This window comes from Dermacentor variabilis, unplaced genomic scaffold, assembly GCF_050947875.1.
Source record: "Dermacentor variabilis isolate Ectoservices unplaced genomic scaffold, ASM5094787v1 scaffold_12, whole genome shotgun sequence".
In the NCBI taxonomy this organism is placed as follows: Eukaryota; Metazoa; Arthropoda; class Arachnida; order Ixodida; family Ixodidae; genus Dermacentor; species Dermacentor variabilis.
The window spans coordinates 57292790-57317524 of record NW_027460280.1 but is presented as its reverse complement, the minus strand read 5'-3'; the positions used below and the strand labels follow the sequence as shown (position 1 = coordinate 57317524).

General features: G+C 46.2%; 4 protein-coding genes across 8 annotated transcripts in view; 2 read left to right on the top strand and 2 right to left on the bottom strand.

Annotated features, from left to right (window-relative positions):
* tws (protein phosphatase 2 regulatory subunit tws) overlaps nucleotides 1-24735 on the top strand; it is a 72252-nt gene that overhangs the window by 8449 nt on the left and 39068 nt on the right. For 2 of the 5 annotated variants that reach the window (XM_075676891.1, XM_075676895.1), the window contains exons 1-3: nucleotides 15874-16006; nucleotides 16752-16817; nucleotides 17427-17524. In XM_075676891.1, the coding sequence (XP_075533006.1) occupies nucleotides 15889-16006; nucleotides 16752-16817; nucleotides 17427-17524 (282 nt within the window). In that variant the 5' untranslated portion in view covers nucleotides 15874-15888. The other 3 variants (XM_075676893.1, XM_075676892.1, XM_075676894.1) reach the window with 3 other exon arrangements.
* On the bottom strand, nucleotides 8486-10843 carry LOC142566111 (bridging integrator 3-like). Its single transcript, XM_075676902.1, has 7 exons — nucleotides 10570-10843; nucleotides 10355-10412; nucleotides 10225-10265; nucleotides 10100-10161; nucleotides 9892-10028; nucleotides 9594-9634; nucleotides 8486-9105 (listed from the first exon to the last, which is right to left on the bottom strand). The coding sequence occupies exons 1-7, from the start codon at nucleotides 10596-10598 to the stop codon at nucleotides 8706-8708; spliced, it is 768 nt and encodes a 255-aa protein (XP_075533017.1). The 5' UTR covers nucleotides 10599-10843; the 3' UTR covers nucleotides 8486-8705.
* On the top strand, nucleotides 11052-13130 carry BBIP1 (BBSome interacting protein 1). Its single transcript, XM_075676904.1, has 2 exons — nucleotides 11052-11335; nucleotides 12874-13130. Exons 1-2 carry the CDS (start codon nucleotides 11239-11241, stop codon nucleotides 13047-13049), a joined length of 273 nt encoding a protein of 90 aa, XP_075533019.1. The 5' UTR covers nucleotides 11052-11238; the 3' UTR covers nucleotides 13050-13130.
* LOC142566106 (clathrin interactor 1-like) lies at nucleotides 13065-15483 on the bottom strand. Its single transcript, XM_075676890.1, has 3 exons — nucleotides 15054-15483; nucleotides 14103-14945; nucleotides 13065-14046 (listed from the first exon to the last, which is right to left on the bottom strand). Exons 1-3 carry the CDS (start codon nucleotides 15092-15094, stop codon nucleotides 13347-13349), a joined length of 1584 nt encoding a protein of 527 aa, XP_075533005.1. The 5' UTR covers nucleotides 15095-15483; the 3' UTR covers nucleotides 13065-13346.

Genomic DNA, 24735 nt, shown 5'->3' with positions numbered 1-24735 from the left:
CAGTCTTTTGTTCTGAGAGTAATGGCGTGTCTGTCTCTGATTTCGCTCTTTGGCTTGGGACCGCTTCTCGATGGTGTGTAGATGAGGAGCTCTCACTTCGCAGGCGAACATCGCAGGCCCGTGGGAGCGAGGTATACCTCGATCGCATCGATCGCTTGCTGTAGAGCATTCTCAATTGATCCCAGGCTACCTCCGGGTATCCAGAGTGTTACGTCATCTGCATATATGGAGTATTGGACGTTCTCGATTTGATCCAGTTTCTTGCCTAGGCTGGCTAGCGCAAGGTTAAAAAGCGTCGGAGACATGACAGAACCTTGCGGGGTGCCCTTGCCGCCGAGTTTGTGTTTCTGGGACTTAATTTCCCCTAGACGGAGGGTGGCCATTCTGTCGCTCCGGAACGATTTTGTATAAGCGTAGAGTCTCGTGCCGAGGTCGAGGTTGGAGATCGTGTCTAGTATGTAGTCATGTGATAAATTATCGAAGGCCTTCTATCCTTCAATGAGCACAACAATCTCATGCGTCTGATGTTCCCTTGTTCCATTACTGTTATCAAGTTGCTATGCATCCTATAATTATGCCGGCATCACATGCATGTATCGAATAACTAAGTAATCCTCTGTTCTTAGTGGGCAGACTCAGCTCGATATTTGCATATCATTTTGCTAGAATATTTGTATTCAATTTGAGTAAGAAATTTCACTATTTGAGCACACCTATAATGATCACAATTTGCACACTCTGGGTTCTGCAGCCTGGAGCTCTTCATAAAATGTTTACGCTCATCTATATCAAGCCAAGCATCTGGACTGCCAAGAAATCCAGCTTTTCAGCAGCAGCCACGGTCCATATGCTTTTCTTCATGTATGTACACATTCAAACGGAATGCAGCCACGATAACCCTAGTTACACTACCATCATGAGGGAAAAAAAACCTTCAGCTTTCTTTGAATGGTGAAAGAAATACTACTGAGCTCCTGCCATAGTCGAGCAGCATAATCACAGCACTGTTTCCTTTCTCATTTGCAAGAATGGCCGGCTGATGTGATTTATCTATACAGGGAATAGTTTGCTGTAACGTGAATGTTTAATTCAGTTCCGAAGAATGCAGTGTTTGGCATTTTATTTACTGTTCACAAGTTTTTGGCTCTTGCTATCCTCATAGGGGATGTAACTACACAAACAAAGCAACATTAGAGGTGCAAAGCCTGTTTCACACGCAAGCGACGGCACGGCGGCTGAGTGGCACCACGGCGCACAGACACAGCTTCGTTTCATGCGGACTGTTTTGGCGCGATACGTGCCACTGTGATGCAGAGCGTTGTTTGCGGAAAGTGCACGTGAGCCGCCAGTTTCACCGGTCTTCAAGAGCTGCGCCTTGCTCCACATTTCCCAGTTTTGGCGTGCTTGAGCTGCGGGTTTCATCGGCGTATTAAGTTGGCGCTGCACTTTCGTTCGTGCTTGTAAATGTTGCAGAAAATAAAAAGTACTGTGTGTCCAACTGCTACAACTTTTTTATTCACCTTTAGCTCTTTATAAGCAACAGCTTAAGTCTTGCTAAGTACACACACACAGAATTTGCCATATGGATGCAAAGGAATGGGTTGGTTCGCATTTCTGTGATTTGGGCTTAAAGCATGTGCATGTCTGCTAGTGGCTCTTGTTTTTTCATGTCGCAAGGCGTTCGGGCGCCATCTTGGCCAGCCGGATGCAAGAGGCCTATGGACGATTTTCAAAAAACCTTGCATCACTTTTCGCCTCTAGGCATCCGAGTAGAAAGGCGGCGGCCCTTGTAGAGATCAGGGTATGTAGCCTTTTGACTGAAGAAACAAGACGAAACAAAACTACGAACACACTAGCTCGGAGTCGTAAAGAAAAGACACCTACTTGTGCTGTAAACGAAGAGTATGGTTGCCATTTTGTCCTGTTTGTCCGGGCCCATGCATATGGGGTTATCATCGGAGGAAAAAAAAAGACAAAAAGAAGAAACACACATGTGTGGGCAGTTTGGCTCGTACTTGAAAACTACAAACGAAAACAAGCGGTACTTCTGAGGCACCTATGGACATGGCCGACTCGCGCGACGCCGACTTTCACTTTATGGAAGTATGCATCACTTGTGACGACGACTACCCTCAGCTTCAGCAGCTGTAATTCCTTCCCAAAGAATCCGCCTCTTATCTTTGTTGCAAAAATCCTTCATTTTGGCATCCCAAACAAGTGTACACTGCACAATTTGAGAGATGAACGGCTCGTTGAAGACAGTACGAGACATTGCAAACTGGCAGCGGATGTCGTCTGCTACAAATGTCGTCCGTAAGAACCGTTTGCTCGAGTGGGCGAGTTCCCCACGTTTCAACCAGGCCCCTGTCACGTGAGCTTAACGTTGCTACTCACTGGCGCTCTGCCATTGGTTGCCGTTGTCACTGCTCGTTAATTTTTCCAAATGTTTTGATCGTGATCGCAGCGGCACGCATTGCTCGGAAAACTTCTTTTGGGAAAGGAGGCTTGGAAAGGTGGTGGCCACCATGCCGTTTCTGGCCCAAAATCGCTTGCATGTGAAACAGACTTTACACTATCACATGTATGAAAAAAAAAAAAAATATATATATATATATATATATATATATATATATATATATATATATATATATATATATATATATATTTTTAGCTTTGAATGGATAAGAGTCCTCGGTAGGTGTCTTGGTGAATGACGACTGGAACCTTCTCTTGTGACATATGTAAAGAGAAGTTGCTGTTTCTGTGCAGCGTTTTCTGGTTAACTAGAGCCACATTAAAAAAAAGAAAGAACGAAAACATGCTTTAGCTAAAGCCCTTGGCTTGCTTGTTTTATATTTTGGCCATTTGGAGGGCATTGGAATTGGGGACCACCTTTAGTGAATACATAGGATAAATCAATTTTACACAAAAAAATTTCTGAATTCAGGGCCTTGCCAAAATCGTCAACAGTTAGTAGTTTTTTGGGGGTAGAGCATACTTTACCTTGACAAACCAAGGTATCAGTAGGTCGCTCCGAAGTGTTTCCGAACTGTAGTGTCACTTCTCACAAATTCTTGCATCGTGAATAGTGGCTGATTATAAAGAGTACAAAATCACCCCAGAAAAACTTTGCAAAATTTGCAAACTGTTATTCATTTTTCTTGGTGTTACACCTCATGCCAGGGTGCTGCCATTTGGAACGTGTATTTTAACAAAACTCGAATGGTTCTAATTAGTGGTCACATGGCACTCTTCAACAATGGTAACAAATAACCCTGGTGATCACCTTTATTCAGTTATTACTCGGAACTTGCAGTTTCATACAAGTTAACAAGGTTGCATTGCTTCAATGTCCAGTTAGTGTTTTTTTGTAGCTGCTAAAGGTCCATCCTTGAGGTGCAGTTTGGAGACAAGTGCTGCAATTGTGTTACTGCACCACTTGACAACTATATTTTCTAGAAGGTTGCATTTCAGGGAGAAATAAATAGGGCCTAAACAGATCTTTATAAAACCAGCGTAGTGCGAAAAAATCTAGAGGAATCCGGTGTTGCCTAAAACAAATGACCAAGTGTTGAAAGGTACAAGCTGCAGTGCCATCAATGGTGGGAATTTCATCTGTGCTATGTGAAACAGATGACACTCCGCAGGAGAAATGCGGAGATTACACAACAAAACTGCTGGCCACAGAACTGATTGTGTCCTTGCATGATAAGCTGCACAAGACATTGATTATGACGTCAATTTCATTCTGAGATAAAGTAAATCTGTGTGTATTGCTCAGACTTGCAGGTGCCTCCTTTGGTGCCACTACAGACAGCAGCATGTTACTGCCTTGCTCTTTCAGTAGATTGCAGGCTTATCGCACAGCAGTCTCATTGCAATTGTTGCTTTGACTCTAATCTCTTATTGTTATATTTTAATGTACAAAAATTGAAAACACTTCTGTGTCATGGGATGCATAAGCAGATATCAAAGAAAACCACAAATTTGTCATGGCCTTGTAGCCTCGAGAGCTGAAACCGTTCGATGAATGTCGCTCTCTGACGTTCTCCAAAGAATGAAAGTGGCCATGGTGCCCTAGTGCCAAAAATTTCTCCATTGGCTCACGGACAGGGTAGTTATACTTTTTATTTTGTTGCATCCTGACTGGCCATTGCAGCTTGTCATACGAAGCCTGAATATCTCAGTATTCTGTGCACATGCATGGTAAGAAATCAGTCACAATAAAGGTTTAGTGATGTTGGTTCCAACCTCCTAATGCTGTTTTAGCACATATGGAAAACTATCGCAAAGATTTACATAAATAGAGCAAGATGCAAATACAGTCAAACAACTCTACAGAGAAAAGACCTGTAAAAAGGATTGATTATGCCCTAGGCAAATACGTAGCTTTCATATGTAGTGTGAAGAACTCTACAATGAATTTTCCTGTATAACAAAGAAAGTTAAAGAAACACTAAAGGCAAATATTAAGTCAAGCTAAAGTGATTGATTAGCGCTGGAGAATCTCTAAGGCGTCAAACAGAGGCGTCAAACAGGCACCTCTGTCATATTAAGGCTCTGTTGACGCCTCTAAGGCGTCAAACAGAGCCTTAATAATCGAGAAATTAAGGTAAATGCAGGACATGGTTAGACTCCCCCGGGACATTCAAGCACTTGCCAGATGACAAAAGCACTCCTCGGTTAAATTCTGTCACTAGTACTCAACCATCCGTTGCAAAAAAACGTCCTTGTTTAGTATTACAAGACGAAATAAAATGCTACTTGTACAGTGCTATCTCATTCTTTAGAAAAAAACACTAGTTGAAATTACCGTTCACAACGATGCGGGTGGTCGAAGGGTTTAATTTTTGCTTGACTCCGCGCTGCCCACGCTTTCGCATTTCAGTAGTTTCGTTATCGTGTAGTTCCGTGCTGGTTTTGCGGGCTTGCGAAACTCGCACAAACTGCAAGTAGCAGATAACTCAACTTTCACGTGATGTTGCGGGGTGCCCGAACGGTCTACGCCACTTGACCAAAAAGCAGCTGCAACGGCAAATCCACTACTCTGTCTTGGCTCGGTACCGCCATCTGTCGGGTGGGGTTTTCTCACCGACGGCAGCAAAGGGTGGTGCTGGCATGTGCAACGTCACCACTCCCCCGGGTGGGTGGCAGGAGATTTGAATTTCGAAAAAGGCATTCGGACCTTTCAGATGCAATTTTCTCGTAAACTAAGTCTTTTCTTGGTGCGAAACAGGCGTTGCAAGGTTTCTGAAACGGTATTTAAACAGTACGCGTCGACTTACTATTAGCCTTTAGTGTCCCTTTAGGCATCCCCGATGGCTGATTAGTTGCTCTACAAGAATGCAACATAGCGATGCCACCACTGCTTTCCGCAGATGTCACCGAGGTGCGCATTGCACTAACAGCAGTACAAGCGACGCACTTGACAAGTGTGCCAATGCCGAAAGTAGTCCTGCTACAAGAATTTCGGAACCCTTACGCCACTTGTAACTAATCAGCGGGTGCGATGGCTGACAAATGCGTCGTAGTTGATGACGACGTGATGATGTAATTCTAACTGATGACTGGCGGCACCAAAAAGAATGCAAATGTCACCAAGGTAACAGTGATGAAAATTTCGTAAACAGACCAAAACTTTTGATGGCAAGAGAGATGAAAGCAGCATTCAACGATCCGCACCTTTAATTCGCCACATATCTTGCTGTAAACCTTAATGCAATAAGGCTGGCTGCCCACACGTATTCAGAGTGTGCACCGAAATAAATAGCGACTTGTTTCACTAAGTCTCCTTGAATTCCTGTTCAATAAATGTTTTTTGTGGAATGTGCTTAGCCTGCTCGATTGGGAGCGGCACTATGCACAACCTTTACAATGAAGTATACCTGTATAACATAGAAATTTAGGAGTTCCGGAGCACTTCATTATAAAGGCTTTTGACTGTATAAAGCATCGCACTTGGCAAGCACACTTCACGGCATGCAGATTAGGTTTGCTTACCCTCTAAATTTTTTGTTGCCAGATTCAGATTCTCATTTTGCATGCAGCCATTTCTTTTTTCAGCCTTTTGAATGTTCGACCTTTAGAAAATAACTTAATTGTAAAAACTTTAAAACCATGGCACGATATGCTTATTGTGCTATGTGCCTTGAATTTCTCCCCCAGCTTTTCCAGCCGATGAGATCTCTCTGGGTGTTACCATAATGCCCTCTTGTCTGTTAAGAGTCCATATGAACACCCCAAAAGCACTACGGATGGCATCAGCATGTGGAATTTGTGCCCACGCGCAACAGTCCAGACAGGGGGTGTTCTTGCGCCCTGATGGAAAGGTCTACAGTCCGAGTAGGGAAAACCAATGCAGTGTTGTCTGTAATCACCACAAGTCACAGAAACTTGTGTTTAGCTTCTGTTTTCTTCGATTTTTCTTTTGTTGTTTTCGAATAAAAGAGAGCCAGAACAGAAACAAAAAGGGGGAGCATCATCATGCAGTGCTTTCAAACCCGATGAGTGGGCCTGTTGATGGTGATGACTAGACGGTGCACACTGTACTTTCTTGCTATGCTCTCCGCTGTTCATGTTTCATTTGACGCCAATAGTACATGAAAGGGATAAATTGAAAGCCACCCGAATGATAGCGCAAAGCCACAGAGGAAACCCATATGGGTTTCTAAGAAAGAAAGCCTCAAGTTGTCGATTGATTTGCCCTCACTGTGCGATCTCTTGGTTAGCTTGGAAAGTAGAGTAACCGCCCTGAGAAGGTGCTGGTCCCATGTTAGAATCCCAGACCAGGACGAATTTTTCTTCAACAGTGACACTTTCTTTATGAGAAACCTATGGGGGTTTCCTTTGTAGCTTCGCGCTACAATTTGGGCGGATGTCAATTTTACGTTTTCAACTAATAGCGTGACATTTGCAGCAGTTCATGATAACTTCACTGTTCCGGTCTGCTTATCAGCATTGCAGACCTGCAAGCACATTCCAACATATTGCATCCCATTTAGCAATGTTTGAGAAAAACAAATTTCCTTGATGCAGAAAAATTTAGTCTGAAATGTAGTGCGGTGATGATGATGCCTGTGACCACATCCCTTTTGAGATTGACGGGAAATGCCGGATTGGGCCATAAAGCAAATGGCGAAAAAGGTTAGAAATTCTTCTTGTGTGCCTCTACCAGCACATCTGGTGCACGCAGAGAACTCGATGTTTTCTACAAACAACTTTCTTGTGTACGCAGTAACTGAAAATCAACATTTAAGAACATAAGTGTCGGGCATTTAACAGGCCCTGTAACACCCTTTTGCTTGGTGAGCAAATGAATCCTGCATGTAGAGCATAGAGCTGGGTACATATAGGCCAAGCTTTGTAGCTATATGTGGCACATGAAAGTAATAACCACAATGTCAACATTGTTGCTGTTTTTGAGTCGAGAGTTCTTCCTCACAATTTTTTGGATTTGTCTGCCAGCAAATATGGGGCAGCAGTTCATAGACATCAGCCACTGGCAATCATTTCTCGCCATGAATTACTTGCTCACACATGAACATCATTTCACAACTGCTATGGATTACTAGGAAGGGGAAAGAAGACAGCAGTTGTTACTGTGTCCTGCCCTTCAAGTGATTGCTCCTTTGTTGCTCTAGGGTAGCTTTGTCAGAGGACTACATCGAAAAGCATGTGCCCAACATCGATGAAGCATCCCAGGCACAACCTCATTCGTAGGGGCTGTACCCCAGCACGCCAGCTTCCAAACATTGCAACTTGGACCACTCGCAATAACCTAAGCGTTGGTGGGATAGGTGAGGCATCGGTATTTGCCTCGCCCTTAGTAAGGGGAATATAGAAAGTGAATAGTTGTTAGGTCTTTTAGAGTACAGTGTAGTCGATTTTTACCTAGAAAATTTTAATAGGCCTGTGCAGACGCCGTCACAATCTGTTACGGTGATCTGGTGTAGAAACTTCAAAGTGGCATTGCCAACTCTTGCGTTTTTGCACCTTTTCTGGCTTTATAAGCCTATCGTTTCTGACAAGCATAGCTTCTTTATGTATTAAAGAAATGTTGTTACAAATACGGTCGAAAATGTTTTCTCTTTAGTGTTTGTTTAAGTATTCCTTCAAGTAGAAGGCCAGCCTGAGCTGGCTTTATAGTAATCCTTTTATTATCCACACAACTGGCTGATCCTGGTGATAATATAGGCAGAGCACTGTCTAGACCACTGACAAAGCGCGAAAAGTAAAAGGACCGAAATCGTTATATTATCCCAGCTCTGTTTCAAAAGGTTATTGCAATCCACGCTGCCATAGTTTTACAGATTACATCAGTGTTTCTTTAAAAGCTTTGCTGTAGTTTTGTGGGGTGCCCTGAAAACTTTGCAGTTTGTGTAGCTATGAAGGCGACAGTGATGATGCCGTAGTTTCTACATACCACACAGGCCATAATGTGCCTTTTGTACATCTAGACTAATGCTTAATGTATGCACAGAATGAATGAGTACATCTTTTCTCAGGGTTTATTGCTTATATAACGAAACTGTAAACATGCACAAATGCAACAACCAGTTAGCCTTGAGTCACATCTGCACAAAACAGTGCAGGAGAAATCATTGTGAGCCCACAGCATCAACAGGGACGGTTCTGCATAGGGCGCACAGCACAGTATGGAGCAGCAGACCTTGAATCATAAAGCAGTGATTATTGTAGGGGTGTGCCTAGGTGGGCAGGCTAACAATAGAGAGAGACCTGGCAGCAGCCAGCTGCTGTTCCACAGGGTTGCGGGTCCCCGGAGCCATAAGGTCGTGGGCACGGGTGGCTGCTTGCCCCCAGTGGAGTGTCTGGCTATGCACCAAAGCCTCAAGACATGGCTGCAGGTAGAGGCTGCTGGCTGCATACCAGCGAGGCAAGTCTTGTGCCAGTAGTGCCCCCTGGGTGGCCAGATCAGCCCGGGCTGCCTCTAGCGCCTGTCGGCATTCACTCAGACGTGCCAGGTTGGCGCCTGTTGATTCGCGGCCGCTTAGCCGTTCTGCACGCTGCTCCAGGCGCAAGCACTCCTGGGCTGCCTGGTCACGCCGTTTCAGCGCTGCCTGCACCTCGGCAAACACACTCTGGTAACTGTGTATGGGCAGCAGGAAAATGGCCAAATGAATCACAGACAATGTACTCGGGGAGCATCACTTTAGCCACACCTCATGTGTATAACCTGACTATACTGCTATGCTAAGTAAGCCCAGAGGTGTGGGTAAATAAAACGCAATACAAAATGTTTTTTTTTTTGTGTACTTATTCACCATGACAGTATGCAGTTAAATGTGTGCTGGTATTGGATACATTCTCCTGGCTGCTGAATATTATTTAGTGGTCCTACGAGTATTCTGCACAAGGCTTGCCAAGTGACTTGTCATACTTGGCCATGCTGTGTTAAAGAATGCAACACAATTGCATAAAACATGTGGGCAGTTTCAAGAGTGTGAAGTCTGCAAGTAAGGAGGCCCTGGTGGCAGCTAGCACAATATTGGAAATTGTTTGCAATAAATTTCAGAACATTTTTACAAGAGCTGTGAACTTGCGCTGTATACTTGTAATCTCGTATGTGCACTTACCGTTTAAGAGGGTCCACTAAGCAACGTCGAATGGCCACAAGCTGTAAAATATTGGCAGATTTTCTGTGTTAAAAGTTTCACAGTCTCTGCATTATTGCAGATGCTTTACAGTGTAGTAATACAAGATCACTGAATGGTGTGCATACACGTATTTGCAGGATTTATCAATATAAATAATGGTTACTAATCTAAAGGCACGGCATGAAAAACATGCAACATTCTCGGCATGCATTCCGCTGCAGGGCTAAATGTAACTAACAATTTGTAAGCTCAGTATTAATGTAAACTTCGTGCTCACATGGTCATCGACGGCCGTGTCCATAGATGAAGCAAAGCCAAGCCATTCTTCGACGAGACGGCGCAGCTCGGGACTCTCGTTGCACAGCTCGCCACTAGCCAGGTCGCTGCTCATCTTTTTCTCGCAGTGGTACAGGGCTAAAAAAAAAAACATTAACTAGGAATATCGTTCAGATTGTTGCAAGCACGGCAGATATCAAGTTGCGTACCCAGCATTGTGTCCTCGTACTTCTTAGCATCATTGTGGAGTTTCTTCGTGTCCCTCTCGAGCCTGCGTGTATCACAGGAAATGAATCTGACAATATGCCCCCACAGTCTTCGCCCTTAGTCTTACCGAACGAACTTAGACACGAACTCCTCGATAGTTCTCTCGTCCTGTTGAGAGAAATGTATGGGGCGCGGGGAGGGGCTACTGTGAGAACCTCGTACCCCAAGAGCTGTAACAGCGGCGTTTTAGTACTCACAAGCTCGGCGCCCGGAGAGTTCCTCGACGATGCCTTTGACAACCGTTTCAGTGGGTTCCTTAAAGACGGTAAAAATGGCAATTGCTAGGTTTACTTCAGTTTCACCATAACTTAACACAGTCGAAGGTCATCACACCTCAAAGTTCGGAAATCGCGTATAGTCGCTTGTTTAGATTACAACACAGAAAGCCCACTACGTCAAATGTTGCACTCACCAGCTCATGACGTGCTTGGTTTGAGTCATTGAGTTTCCTACAATTATTGTATGAAACTCTATGGTTTGAGTAACTTAACCGTGTGCATAACCAACACGAGTGCATTGAAACTCTCGACCGAACTTGTAACAGGAACTTCGCGCTCTGCTCTACTCGCTCTAGCGGTTCTAGTTGCTCTAGCCCCTGTGCTAGCCAGTGGCTCTGCATGCAGCCATAAAGAGCGGCCACTGCTGGCGCTGGGATCGATTTTGGGGGAAAGGAAGCGAAGAAGCGATGCCAACAGGTGTAAGCGGTGTGAGTTGTCGTGTGGTTTGGGACGGTTCCCATTGTGTTCTAGCCAGTCAAAGCACCTGAACGCCAGAGTAATAATGGCACTCCCTTCCTATTGATTTTATTTGGTTTTAACTCTTTTTATAGAGTGCGACGTTGGTAATATGGAACCATTTTAATGACTGCAGTGCAGTGACTTTTGTATATGTCCCCGTTATTCTGTGGACACACACATCATGTACAGCTGGCACAGCGAGTCTCGCACAGAAAAACATTCTTAAAGCAGCTATGTCTTGGTGGTATGCCGTTCGCTGTAAAGCTTGCCTGAATATTTTACTCGTGCTGCTACCTTCCAGCAGCTGAGAATCCACTATCATCATTCGTTTTCTGTCGCGATAAATGGGTTGTCACGGTTACCAGTTTGTTTACACGGAAGACGCGTTTGGTTCGGTCCTTTGCACCTTTACAGCATCAGCGACTTCATTAGGAATGTTTGGTACGAATATTACCGTGTCTGTTGGCATTTAATGACTGCTTAATAGCTATCAACATGTATATGTGTGCCGAGAGAAGAGTGGTAATTTGGGTCGCGCACCCAGCTTTGCGGCGGACGTTGACCGCCTTCTTGCATGCTCGTTGCTTCGAACGTACGCTTTTCCCCGGCTGCGCCCCCCCCCCCCCCCTTTCTTTTTCTCTCTCAGTTCCGCGTTTTGGAAGTTGCGTTTTATGATTGCGGCTTATCGCGATGCGCCGAGTTCGTGGTTGGGATGTCGCACTGCTTTGTTAACGCCCCTGACGTCCTTCGTGCTTATTCAGGACAGCTGTACGCGTTCGCGTGCGTCTTGCGCAGGTCGTGGTATGCAGCACGCATACGAGCGCATTTTGCACTTCCCATTTGGTTGCGGCAGCTTGCCGACGGCTATCGCAGTTTTACAGAAACCACGTTTTTCAGAACTCTTGTCGAGCCATATCTCAGGCGCTCACGGCATCAACACAGATCAAATTACTGAGGTAGTGCGCCAAGATAACCACCTCTCCATTTGTGCAGCCCGCGCCAATCGTCGGCACCCACCGTACTTACGTTTTTCGGGGCAATGTTAAAAACACGTCTACTTACTCGGCGTTACATTCTAGCATCGGCTGTTGGCCTAACGTCCAGCGCAGGCACAATCTATAGTGCAGGTGCCATCACAGATTTCTCGTCTTCGCTGCAAAATAAGAGCTCGCTTATACACGTCGCACAGACAAGTATGATCGGAATCAATTTCCATTTAATCTTAATGTGTGATCGATGTAAAAAACGCGACGCTACACCAAGATTGATGTGAACTGTGTTTTTGCAGTGCTCAATCACCCAACCGAACGTGAATTTACTGTCAAATGTGCCCATGTGAGAGGCACTGGTTAGTCTAATGCAAATTAAAGCTGTACATGTTCAGAATTAGTAGGAGCTCTTTCATTTTGTAGTAAGCTATTCAGTAAAAAAGTTCGGACATCCCAATTGCTTGTATTTAGATTGCATAAGTTCTCGTGTACGATTCGGTTAATGATCTCAAACCAATGCTGTAAATGAAGGAATTTCAGTTCACCCAAGTGTATTGCAGCATTACCATATGCCCCAAGGATTCTTTTTTCATAACACACCTTGGGTAATAGATAACTGCATATGCAAGCCCCAAATATGTCTTTGCATGCTATATATGCATTAAAAAAAAATCTTATGTTCTGCAGTCTCAAATGCAATACTGTATGCAAAAGCTGAACAAATAACACAAACGTTGCTTGGAACAGACTTCTGTAAAAACATGAAATATCATGGCAAGTAAGAGAAATTTCCAAAGCAGCGTACAGCTTTAGAAGCCACTACATACTGCAGTCTAGTATTGAGTGACTTCTACAGCAGCAGTGGACATCAGTGGTGAAATGAAAAAGGAGATAGCCGCTACCAATACACATAAGATAAGCAGCTGTAAACTCTAACGTAGATAAGCAGCTATAAAGCCCACTACCCCCGCCTTGGCTCCAATTATGCAGGAGCAGCGGTTCATGAAGTGGTGCCCAGCCGAGGGCTGCTGTTCCGCGAAACCAGTGCGCAGCCAGTTCTGTGCAAGCCCAAGCTAATGCCACTACAGAGCATTAGCCTGGAGAAATTGGAGCGCCTGCAGGCTCAGCAGAAGACCCAGCAACAGCAGCCACCCAAGAGTCACTAGTGCCACAAACACAAGTCAACAAGTGGCCAGGCTTTTATTAAAAAATATACGGCCATCGAGGGGAGGCAGGCTGGCCCTGGAGCTGCTTTGTTCTATTGCTTTATTCAGCCCGGGGGTGACCACAGTGTCACTTGAGCGCAATTTTCTCTGCCTGTCCTGGGTTACGGGAGGGGGGGAAAACAATGGAAGACAAGCACCGGTCCAGGGGCAGAGGCCCCCCACACATGATATGTGACCAGCACGAGCTCCCCCGGGGGCCGGAGCCCCACCCTGCTCAAGATTCCTGCCACGGAGGCCTCACTGCAGTCGTCCCAATGAGCTACCTGCTGCCAGCTGGTTCATAGAAGGTGCCGCTGGTTTTGCATACTTGCTGGTCAAGCTCAGGTTGTCCACACTGATGTTAATGCTACCGGAGTCCACCCACGTTTTCCCACACTTTTCTTGTGGTGTTTGACCACCTACTGTTCCCCCAAATATGGAGGGTGGTGCTCCAGCAGGGCTTGGTGTCAGAGGTGTGCAGCCAGGGCTTGGCTGCCGCACAAGACCTGGTAGCCCTTGGAATGCAACAGGTTGGGCAAGGCCAGCCTGAGGTGCAAGTGTGTAGCCCATGTGAAAGCCAGCTGGCTGTGCTGCCATGGGAAAGCCCATGGGGAGGCCCACCATGCCACCGGCTGGTGACTGCAGACCAGTGAGGGGACTTGTTTGCAGCTGTGGTTGCAGTGGGGACAGGGGACTGGTCTGCGGCATGCCTGCCAATGGACTGGCAGGTATCACTGGTTGCAGTCCCGCCAGTGGGCTCGCTTGCAGGACAGGCTGCGAGATGGGACTCGTATGCAGACTTGGTGGCACACTGGTTGCCGGCAGGGCTGGTGGCACGGCGGGACTGGTATGCAAACTGGGTTGGACACTGGTCGCCTGCACAGGCAGGTCTATCAGGCCGCTTGGAATGCTGCTCGACGATGTGAAGGACGCGAAGTCCGAGAATTCGTCTTGGGCGCTGTAAGAGAAGACAATCTGTGATGCCGGCCGCCAGCGGCGGTGCGATTAGCCTACCTGGGCTGCGGTGCCGTAGCACTTTGGAATTGGCTGAAATCGGCAAAGTCGCCGTTCGCGGTCGGCGTCGTGGTCGGTGTGCTGGCGATGTCACCCAGCAAGTCGGCTGCTGGCACGCTCGGCGCCGCCGCGGTGGCGGCCGGGCTAGAGGGCGGCGAGGCCTCCCGGCCGTAGTTCGCGGCGGCGCCCATGTCCAGCTTCTTGGCTTGCGGCTTCCAACTAGGCGTCCGAGGCTCGTCGCGGTACGTCACGCCCCCGCCTGGCCGGTCGTCGCGTTCCTCGTCGTTGCTGTTCTCGGGCGAGTCCTCGAAGCTGTGCCGACGACCCAGACGCGACCCGTGGTCCATGTCGTCGAACTTGTTCCGGTCGCTGTACCGGAAGCCCAGCGACTCGCCAGACAAGCCGATGTATTTGTCCTTGGCCTTCTTCGCCTTCTTGCGCTCCTCGCGTAGCCTCTCGTCGTCCTGAATAAAGTCGATGAGGTCTTTCACTTTCTGGCGCACATTGACGCCTTGATCCTTTCCGATCTCGTCAATGAATGAATAGTTCTCTAGACTACGCAGGTCGTAAATGTGCTCCCGCGCTGAGGTGACGACCCTTTCGGAGCCGTTTCGCACTAGGTAGTCGAGCAGAAGCAGGCCCTTGTAGGGCCGCCGGTAACAGCGCTTGTTGTCCTGCAGGATGCGCTTCCACAGCATGCCCATCACCTCGGGGAAGTGGTCGTACGAGAAAGTGGCCTGCGCGATCTCCTGCATCAGCTGGCCCGGTGGACCCCAGGCCACGTCGTTGGTCGCCTCGCGCACCTTGGCCTCCATTTCGGTGTAATTCATCACCATGTTGGTGCTGCGCAAAGAGGGGCCCGTCATCAGTCGACAGGGAAAAACTATCCGGCGGCGCCAGCCTAGGCCTACCCGACAGCTGGAATCGGCGGCCTGCCGACGACCTACTTACGCTTTATCCACCAGCTCCTTGATCTTCCACGGCATGTTCATGGTGCTCGGACGGATCGGGCCGGCAGCTGGCGGCTTCGGTGGTACTCTCTAGGGGGGCCGCACAAATAAGTAGCGCACGGTTGCAAGCAGTCACCCACACGACATGAGCGATGGCGGCCCTGTCACGTGATCTAACAAGTGCATTTTTTTGCACTCCACGCTAGGTGGCGGCGGCCTTGACGCCGGCGACACCCTTTGCGCCGGCACAACACGGTGCCCCTCCCCCTGTCTAAAGTTTAGGCCGGCCGACAAACATCCCTTGATCACCACGAGTCCGTGTGTTTCGCTCTGGTCAGCAGCGAGAGCTGCCGCCGATCCAGCCGCGAACACATTTCCCACATGCTCGTATCTCGCCGGCGTCTGCTGCTGCCGAGATCGTCAGCTGTTCAGTGCCGTCGCTCAGCTGTTCGGGAGGCGTGCATCTTATCATCGCTCGCTCGTCACGTAGGCCGCGTAAAAATACCTCTCTTGTCCGCCGTCATATGTGCACAACCGGCCACCGATAAGGCTGCGACGAATGCGGGCTTTGACTTGACACACTGTTGCAAACGCACGCGCACGCAACGTGTCTTAGCAATTTGTGTATTTCATCCCGACAACTTAGAATAACGAGCGTGAGTGAAATTGAAAAAAATGTGTTGCAATCGTTAAAAGCGGAAGTAAAGGAACTGGATATGCAAAAATGAAATTAAAATGGAATAACTTTGATACGTCGTCTTCACTTGACGTTCTGATCACGTAGCTACCCATCGTAGCATACGAGGCGCGCGCCTCTCCTCGCGCTTCCTGAGATCATGTATCATGTCTATCGCTTCGTACCAGAACGTAAGACGACACAGCCTGCGAAAAAAGTCTCGGCCGATCTGAGTCCAGAGCCACTACGCAGCGATTCGAAGAAGGCTATTTTGTCAAGTGAGAACTCAAGGGAGTGTATTTTGTGCATTGGTTTACCGTTGTTTGAAGCGATCGCCTACGCACCGCACACAATTTAGTGTGGCATACCAATACAATCGATCATTAGGCATTGCTGACGGTGAAAAGCTGTTTATTTACTCTGTTGGTTTCATTGTCACAATCGCTTAATCCCCGCGAGTCTTCTGCTCTGCATCACTTTTTCAGAAATAAATTTGTCACTCATCTAATTGAAATCAATTCGAAGCTTGTGGAAATTTTATTACACGCATTGGAGCAGGTGCATCACTGGTGTTTTGTTTACTATGACCTCAAATTTTGTTTTCCTAGGTGGGTCGATTTTGTAAGCTGTCGGCCTTTTAGCACTCCAGCCTGAACTACGCGCGTTGGAAATTAAAAAAAAAAAAAGCACTCTTCCCTACGTGCATTGCGTTCTGACGTCATTTTGGCGCTTCTGTCGGACAGTGCGCCATCTTGAAATCGTTTTCTACTATTGGTTTGTAAATCTAAGGCCATCGAATGAAATTTACATGTCTAGAGGCGTCTGACACTCTTAGTTAATTTTTCAAGAAGTACAAAGAACTTTTTGCGTTATTTATTGCGGTTGTAATGGCAGGTAAATGCGTGTTTCTCATTTGAAAACTCCGCTCTACTGTGCAACTTCGATAATGGCAATCGTTTTGACGCCGGCCAGCGACAAAAGTCGTCAAGAATTTCATTGTGGATATTTGTTGCGTGGTTTCAGGTAATGGAGAGATCCAGTGGTGTTTTTCTCAAGTGAAGGGGACGCTAGATGACGATGTAACTGAAGGTGAGTGAACTGCGACCGTTATGCAAGGCCTAAGCAGCGGTCAAATTTTGGGAAGTTCAGTGGAAAACTTGCCGTTGTGCTTTATCTCTATTCGTGATGGCTTGTACTATTGGTCTTTAAGCCGTTAAACTGACAGGCTTGATGGTTACAGTGCTTTACACTGCATTCTGCACACTACTGCATGTCCTGAAAGTGCCCGCCGCCGAGTGCGTTCCTAGTTCGATGTCATTGCTGTGATAGTGCGGAGGGAGGCATTAGATCAGCGTATCGGAGAGACCTCACAACCGTCGCCGGTCACTGGGCGCGGTGACAGACCTTATTATGAGGAGCCGCGGATACGCCAAAAGTGACCTTGGCCGCGCAACCAAATTTTTGTTGTTGTCGCGGACGCTTTCAAAGTACCGGCGCAGTGGCGAAACCTCCGTGGGCGCTGCATTTTCGCCGAAGGAGACCTGCGAATCTATGTGCCTTTCAGCTTGCATGATTGTTATGGTGTGCGCGCTGTATGTGTGTGGCGGTGATGCCTGATGTGAGCCGGGCGCGCGCTTTTTCCACGATGAGCAGCCGTAGAGTGTAAACAACCCGTTGCTCTCTGGCCTTTCCATGCAGCGGACATAATTTCGTGCGTGGAGTTCAACCATGACGGCGACCTGCTGGCGACAGGCGATAAGGGTGGCCGGGTTGTCATCTTTCAGCGAGACCCCGCGGTGAGTGCGGGCACGCCTTCCTGGCGCGCGCCGGTTGGCCACACACCGTGGAGCAGGCCTCGCCCGGCCGCCGCGAGCCCTGCTCCATGGGACGCCACACCTTGGGCATTCCCAACGTACGGCGAGTGCTGACGTTACCGTCGGTACCTCGGTGCTCGACGTTCTGCTGGCAGCCGCATAGGTTAACCACGCTTGTTTGGGTTCGTAACACCTTTGCGGGCTTGCCTTTGCACTACACGTGCTTTTTTAATATAGGAGAGTTCCCTGCTGCACCACCTAAGCTTAAGTTGTAAACAAGCATGTTAAATGTTTCATATATTTGACACACTATATAGCATGCTTCAAGAAGGGCAACGCAGGGATTTGACCTGCCTATCACATATTGCATGTCTAGCGTCATGGCATTAGGAGCTGCAGTGTCTAACATTTTCTGTCTGCATGCATAACATTTTATAGTAATGCAACTGGTTGAAGCTAAATGTTATGGGAAAACTTCATTTGAGCTATCTTGTGCGACATAAGATCAATGTGCTCCTGTATATGTGCTTGGCACTCCAAAGCTCTGAAGGGAATGTTATTCCCCTCAATACCAGAGGTCTTCGAACAATGCTTTACAGACGCTTCAGCAAGTGTCCGACTGTAGGTCTGAAGTGATGAGCAGTGGTTGAAAAAAAGTCGGGAGCCAAGGCTTCTACAAGGAGTCTTCATCAGGGCAGCAATTGCATCATGAAGACGAGTCCCCTTGTAGAAGCGTTGGCTTCAGCGACTTTTTATTCAACCACTGCTTATCACTTCTAACCTCCATCTTCCTGTGAACCTCTGTCTTGTTTGGACCACAGCAGATCTTGTCATGTGCTGTGCTTTTGGAACTTTTGACGAAAACTTCGTGCTAAAGGAAGGCACTGGTCAGTGCATGGCCAGATTTTTTGCCATATTTCTGCGAAGAAACCCATCATAACGCACAGCATTATTCGCATATTCACCTTCCATATATATAATTGAATCTTGTAAAATTGCATTTAGTCACCTGTTCATAAAATTACTGACAGGCTTTTCATATGTGACAACACTCATGTTTTGTCATGTACTAACTTGCACTCACTACTGAGGATGACTAACAGTTTGTCGCATATTGAGAGGGTAGCACAGTGACTTATTCTGTACCATGGCCTGTAGACTTCAGAGCACTTGGGGCTTATGCATGAAGATTGCCTCACTTTTGTCACACTTCGGACTTTTGTTGCAGAACTGATCATATTACCCTAGTCAGCACACCTACATTCTATTCTGTATGCACTTCTTTGAAGACAATCTCATCCATTATAGTAGATGTTTGGATTAGCATCGTTTTTATTGGCCTTAACTAATCCTTCAGCATATTTTTTCCCAACAGCCCTGGGATAATGCTACTTAATCATGGTAAAGATAATGTGCAATTCATTCCAATTCTGATGTTTTGCTCTTCATCAATGGACTAAGCGTTGCTCAATGTTAATTAGTACCACAATCAGCTAGTTGTGGGTGGTGAGTAATAATAAAGAATTTTGTGAAAGTAATCATTATATTATGCTGGCTCCAATTTGTATTGCTATGAACTTTTGGTTGCGCTTTGGTAACATACTTTGCATGTACTTGTGCCTCCCTTTGCCCGACCCTTGTTTTAAAGCCTGTTTGTCAGATTTGTGGAAATATCCAAGCACAAATTTTTGCATGCTCAATGTCTTAATCTATTTTCAGAGTCTTATTTCCCATTGATTTTTATCTCTTGCCTCTGTTAAGCCTGAAGTACTCAATTTTGATACAGCATTCTGGTTGGAAATATTTGTTGAGCCATGATGCTCGCAGAATAGCTTCATTGCAATGTTATTTTGCTGTGTTCTCACACAAATATTTTTATGTACTAGAGCAGTTCCAGGGAGGTCGTAAAAAAAAAAAAAAATATTCCAACACTGCTAAGTGCATGATATTGTCCCGATGCACCTTCTGTTCTATGGCCGAATTTCACTTGAGAAAATTGCAGACCAGCAAAGCATTTACAACTCGAGGGACATTAACCTGCACTGCTGCAGAACGGGATAGGTTGATAACATCATTCTTGTTCTTCCTGTTGTCTTGGGTGGTTCATAGTTGTTTGCTACGGTAGCAAGCCTTCTTGCTGTTTTGTGCTTTCTATATTTGGCATGGTTGTGCATGTGTTGTCACAGCATGTGGTGCAAAGAAATTGTAATCGTCTGCTGCAAAGTTGTGCCAGCTGTTCAGCTGTATATTTCCTTATTGTCAGCTATAGATGCTCGAGTAGCAGCTTCTGCGTTAAGCTTTGTGGACGATGATATACGCATCTGTTCAGCGAGCATTTTCCTAGTTCTGCGTGCAGTAGCTTTCCCTAGGGCCCTCTTCAAGGAAAACGTGGAAGTTTGGTAGTTTTTAGGCTTCTTAAAAAATAAAGTTCATTTCATTGAATTGATTGCTTGAGTTATTCGTTGGCTTGTCCTTTGCTTTAAGTTGTTTCATCATACTGGACTAATTTTTGGCTGGCAACTTGCAACTGTCGCTGGAGATACACAAATACTTCATCCATCGGGCCCTACCAGTATGGCTCGAATTGTTTTGAGCACCTTTTGATCAAGTTGCACTCCTGTCATATCACTTTCATAAAGGAAGCCATGGTGCTGGTGTGTTGCCAACTAAAATGGTAATGTTGACACTGCTGATGTGTCGATTCAGTTTGTTCAGTATTCAAAAAAAAAAAAAAGTGCTGGAAAAACAATTTTGCTTTTGTGAAGCTAGCAGCACAAGAAATGTGTGTACAAATGTGGAATTCAAAGAATAGTGAGAAATGCTACCCCCTTCCTTTTTTTTTCTTCTAAACATACCTGTTCATTTACTGCAATATAATCTATTCGCTAACCACCATGTGCAGGCGCTTTCAGCTTAGGTGCAAATTAAAGGCTGATAGTAAGAAAATTAGTTACTCCGGCAGTTTTGCCAGGATTGCTTCAATAGTATGTACTATCAACGTCAAATGAAGTGCAAACTACAGAGCAGAGCGCATGGCCCAAGCATAAGTGAAGGTATAGTGCGTGCCATCCAGTCATCATCATTGACAGGCGCACACATTCGGTTTGGCTGCGCTGCGTGACCCCCTATAGTGAGATGTTTTCGCTTCTGTGTTGTCAAACTCGGCACGCTCGGCACGCCCACCTCGGCCACCATCGCGGCTGTCTGTGACCCTGCACTGCACAAGTTTGCTGATAGAAAGAATGAATGTGGCACGCATGCGGCAAACTGCATGAGCCAATCTTGATGATGGTGCAAACTGCACCACACGCACTGCTGTTCGTGTTTCATTTAGGGCCGATAGCACTTATGGTTTCAGCGAACTGTGCAACAATACTCGACGTAAACTGCAATATTTTAGCTTCCTTTTTCTTTCATTTATTTTCTTCATTTCAAACACAAAGGAAAATATTCCACGATAGGGGGATCACGCAGTGCGTCCAAACCTGAGGTGCGCGCCTGTCAATGGTGATGACTGGACACTGCGCACTATATACACACTTGTGCTTAAGGCCGCGCGTTCCCCTGTTCACATTTCATTTGACGCTGACGGACGTATTACATACTCATTTAAACCAATTTAGTCAAAGTGAAATTTCTTCCTCTAACCTCCAATTCAATTCCAGAAAAGCGTACCTAATTTAAGAAACTTTTTACATGGTCAATTTTTCTATGTCCTTCCGATTCTGAAAATATAATACTTGATTGAGTTCTAGTGAGAACTAAAATAAAGAAGAGTCTGCTCTTAAGAAGGCAGCATTCCATCAATGCCGTCACCCTTAACTCTTAGGCCGTGGGAGGAGCAGAACATCGGGCTGAACGAATGTGGCTCGTCATTGGCAATATTGGTACAACCTTCCATGACGAGTACAGCTCGGGATTGGGGGTTATACCCCTGGCACACAGGCAAACTAAAGTACTTTGAGGTAAACCCCTTTACTTTGCGCTGAAGGACCCTTTGCGCAAGCGGGCAGTAAGCTGAAAAACACTGATACTTAATTGATAGAAAGATAGAAACTGTTTATTGGGACATTCTGCAAACTGCTTGAATCTTGACTAATTATCTAATTAAGCAAAATACAAAAAATAGCGTGATACACTACATACAAAAGTGAGCAACATGCATTTGGTCGTGTCGTCTTAGAGTGCAGCGGCATATTTTTAAACTGGCTAAAGTTAACTGAAACACCCTGTGTGTGTGTGTGTGTGTGTGTGTGTGTGTGTGTGTGTGTGTGTGTGTGTGTGTGTGTGTGTGTGTGTGTGTGTGTGTGTGTGTGTGTGTGTGTGTGTGTGTGTGTGTGTGTGTGTGTGTGTGTGTGTGTGTGTGTGTGTTTCAGAAAGCTTGCATGAAGTGGAAAGCGCTACTTGCTTAGTCTGAAACTGACAAAAATACAATGTGTGCATCCGGGCAGTGCAAAATGAAAATGAAGAAAGCTTAAAGCATACAAGAGAAAACGTAATGCATGAAAGGCCTACTGCAGTATTGTAATTTGTTTATTCGTTATCAAATGTTTTTTGTAGCAAGATTAGTTTCATTCAGCAGCAATGAGCAAGCACGCTGGAACGCAGCCAGTCTGGAATGCCTGTCGGGCGTCTGACCAGACGTGCGCTCCAGACTGGCTGTGGGTAGAGCTACGGTTTGCTAGACGCATTCAATAGTTAGCAATGGCAGCGCCACCGCTACAAGCACAACTTTGCGTGACATGCACAACAACATGCGGCACATGTCGGTCTTCACGCTGCCTGTATTATAGTGTACTAAAAGGAAGTAGTGTGGTCAGGTAGGGCCCGTGGATGAGGCTTCTTTTGTAGAGGTCGCCAGGTAGCGCTACTTCAGCATGGGCTTTATGGAAGGCATCGTGGTTCCCCCCGACACGCTTGTGAATGTTTGTAGCTTTGTGTTTTATTCAAGGTCGTCACATGCTCCGAGGTGGAGTATTTTGTGAAGGGGTCTAAGAAACTTCAAAACATATTGAAAAGGAAAGCAGGCCAACTCGTTGCTTCAATTTTCACAGTATGAAATCAAGTGTTAAGCCACAATTATTGCTTATACATCGTTGGGCTGTGGAAAATAAACAACTGTGGAAATGCGCATGCGATTCTTACAATCACTTGTCACACACGAAGCAAAATTATCAATGAAAGAAAACTTACCGTATTTACTCGCATAATTTGCGCACTTCGCGATTTTAGAGCTCCGAAAAGGGGGTGCGCAGATTACGCGGATATTTCGTGAACACATCCGAAGTAACATGCAATGTGTAGTAACACGGGCGGTATATACATTAAAAAGAAAACAAATTGTTGCACAAACGTCGCAGCAGGGATCCTTTTCTCCTGCGCTATCTTTCTTGCCTCGAACTTCAGCATCTCACGCGACACGGCGATACCAGAGGACCTAAGCTCTTGCACATATTTGAAAAGGTCGTCTTCAATGGCAGGAAGCTTTCCTTGCTTCGGTCTTTGGAATGTTCTCCTTCCAGATCTTGTATTTACAAATGAACTCTTCTTTCTCCAGTACCGAACGTGACTCGCATTCACGCTGAAGTGCTTGGCGGTGGCACGGTTCCCGTTTTCTTTGGCAAACTCTATAACAGTGAGCTTGAATTTCGCCGTATAGTTATTGTAGCCCATCTCAAGTAAACAGCGAAACTTGACTGTTTGATGGTGAAACCTAAACTTCCGAAGTCAACCAAAGATGTGCTGCAGCGCGGAGAACGAGGGGCAACGAGGGTAAAAGTTAGCGCGACTGGCCTTCACGCACGTCCGATGCAGAAAATAGTCCTTGCCGAGTCGTATGCATGCATTCTCATTGCGGGAGAGAAGGGGAGATAGAGGGAGGCAAACGCTCAAGCACTTCCAACAACCCGTGAACAGGTTCACGTGTTTGGGTGCGGTCCACCGCAGTTCAGAAGCTTCCGGAGAAAAGTTACGAGAAACGAAGTCCTCGTAAGAAGGGACTTCACACTCGCAAGCCAGTCTTCTGTATGACTGCGCTCGCCTGTGCGGCGAGGGGCGCGGCCGTCCAAAGTCCCTCCGTGCATGCGTGCGTGCGTGCTGGCGAGCTGGCTCGGGCAGGACGGGGAGTGCAAAATATGCCAGTAAAATTTTTTTTGTAAAGCTGGTTAAATATTAGGGGTGCGCAAATTATGTGGGTAAATACAGTACTACTTTGCACACAGCTATCCCTCAAACAATACATGGACATTCTGTAAAGAGACTGGCTACTTAATTTCTGAAAGTCCCAGGATCAACACTCTTTTGGACATAGCAAAAACAATCAATAACAATATTATTATTTACCTAATTACTAAATTATTTTGGTAATATGAGTAATGCAACGAACAGCACACTTAGTTTTAATGAGCTGATTAATTAATTTAAAAGTTGGATCGTTAAAATGAATTCATTTCTTTATATTGCGGTGTCAACCGCTGTGTATAATTCTGACTGGAAAACCTCAGGGAAAAGCAAGCCTTTATCTTCAACTGCGTTGTTTGAACTACATAAACAAAAAAAAAGATCACTAACAACACAAAGTTCGCCGCACGCGCTAGTGGCTCACAACCAGCACAACTGACAGCAGCAGGAATGAGCGGCAGGAAACCCTATGCGACGGATGTTGGCGGCGGTGCTGCTGTTGCATGGGCTGGCATCCAAGTGCCGGACCTTTGCACACTTTCTGTCTCACGGCAATGCATGGCGCATGCCACGCCTGAACACATTACCCCCTTCTAGTAAGCTGTACGTGTATATTCAAGTTGACTGAAATTCTGTGCCGACGAAGCTGCCCGAGGCACACCCAGTGATGCGACTGTTGCGACATCCGCAAAGGTATGGCTGCAATAAAAGTTCTCTGCAAGATATATAAGAAACATTTTTGGAAGCAATTAAATTATTGCCAAGACTACGAAGTGTTTCGACAACTTTTGTGTCGATTAGCTGTGCACGAGGCTACGCCTATAAAGTAGTTTGGATATCTCCCTGTCTGCAAGAAACATTTACCAGGAAGGACGCACTCCTTTATTGTGTCACCTCGTGTGAAAGCATTTCCAGTTGAGGTCCCTTGGGTAAAGGACTTTGGTGTGCACATGTGTCACGGGTATTAAATATTAAAGGGATTCTGCAACCATTTTATACCCGCCAAGTTCTGC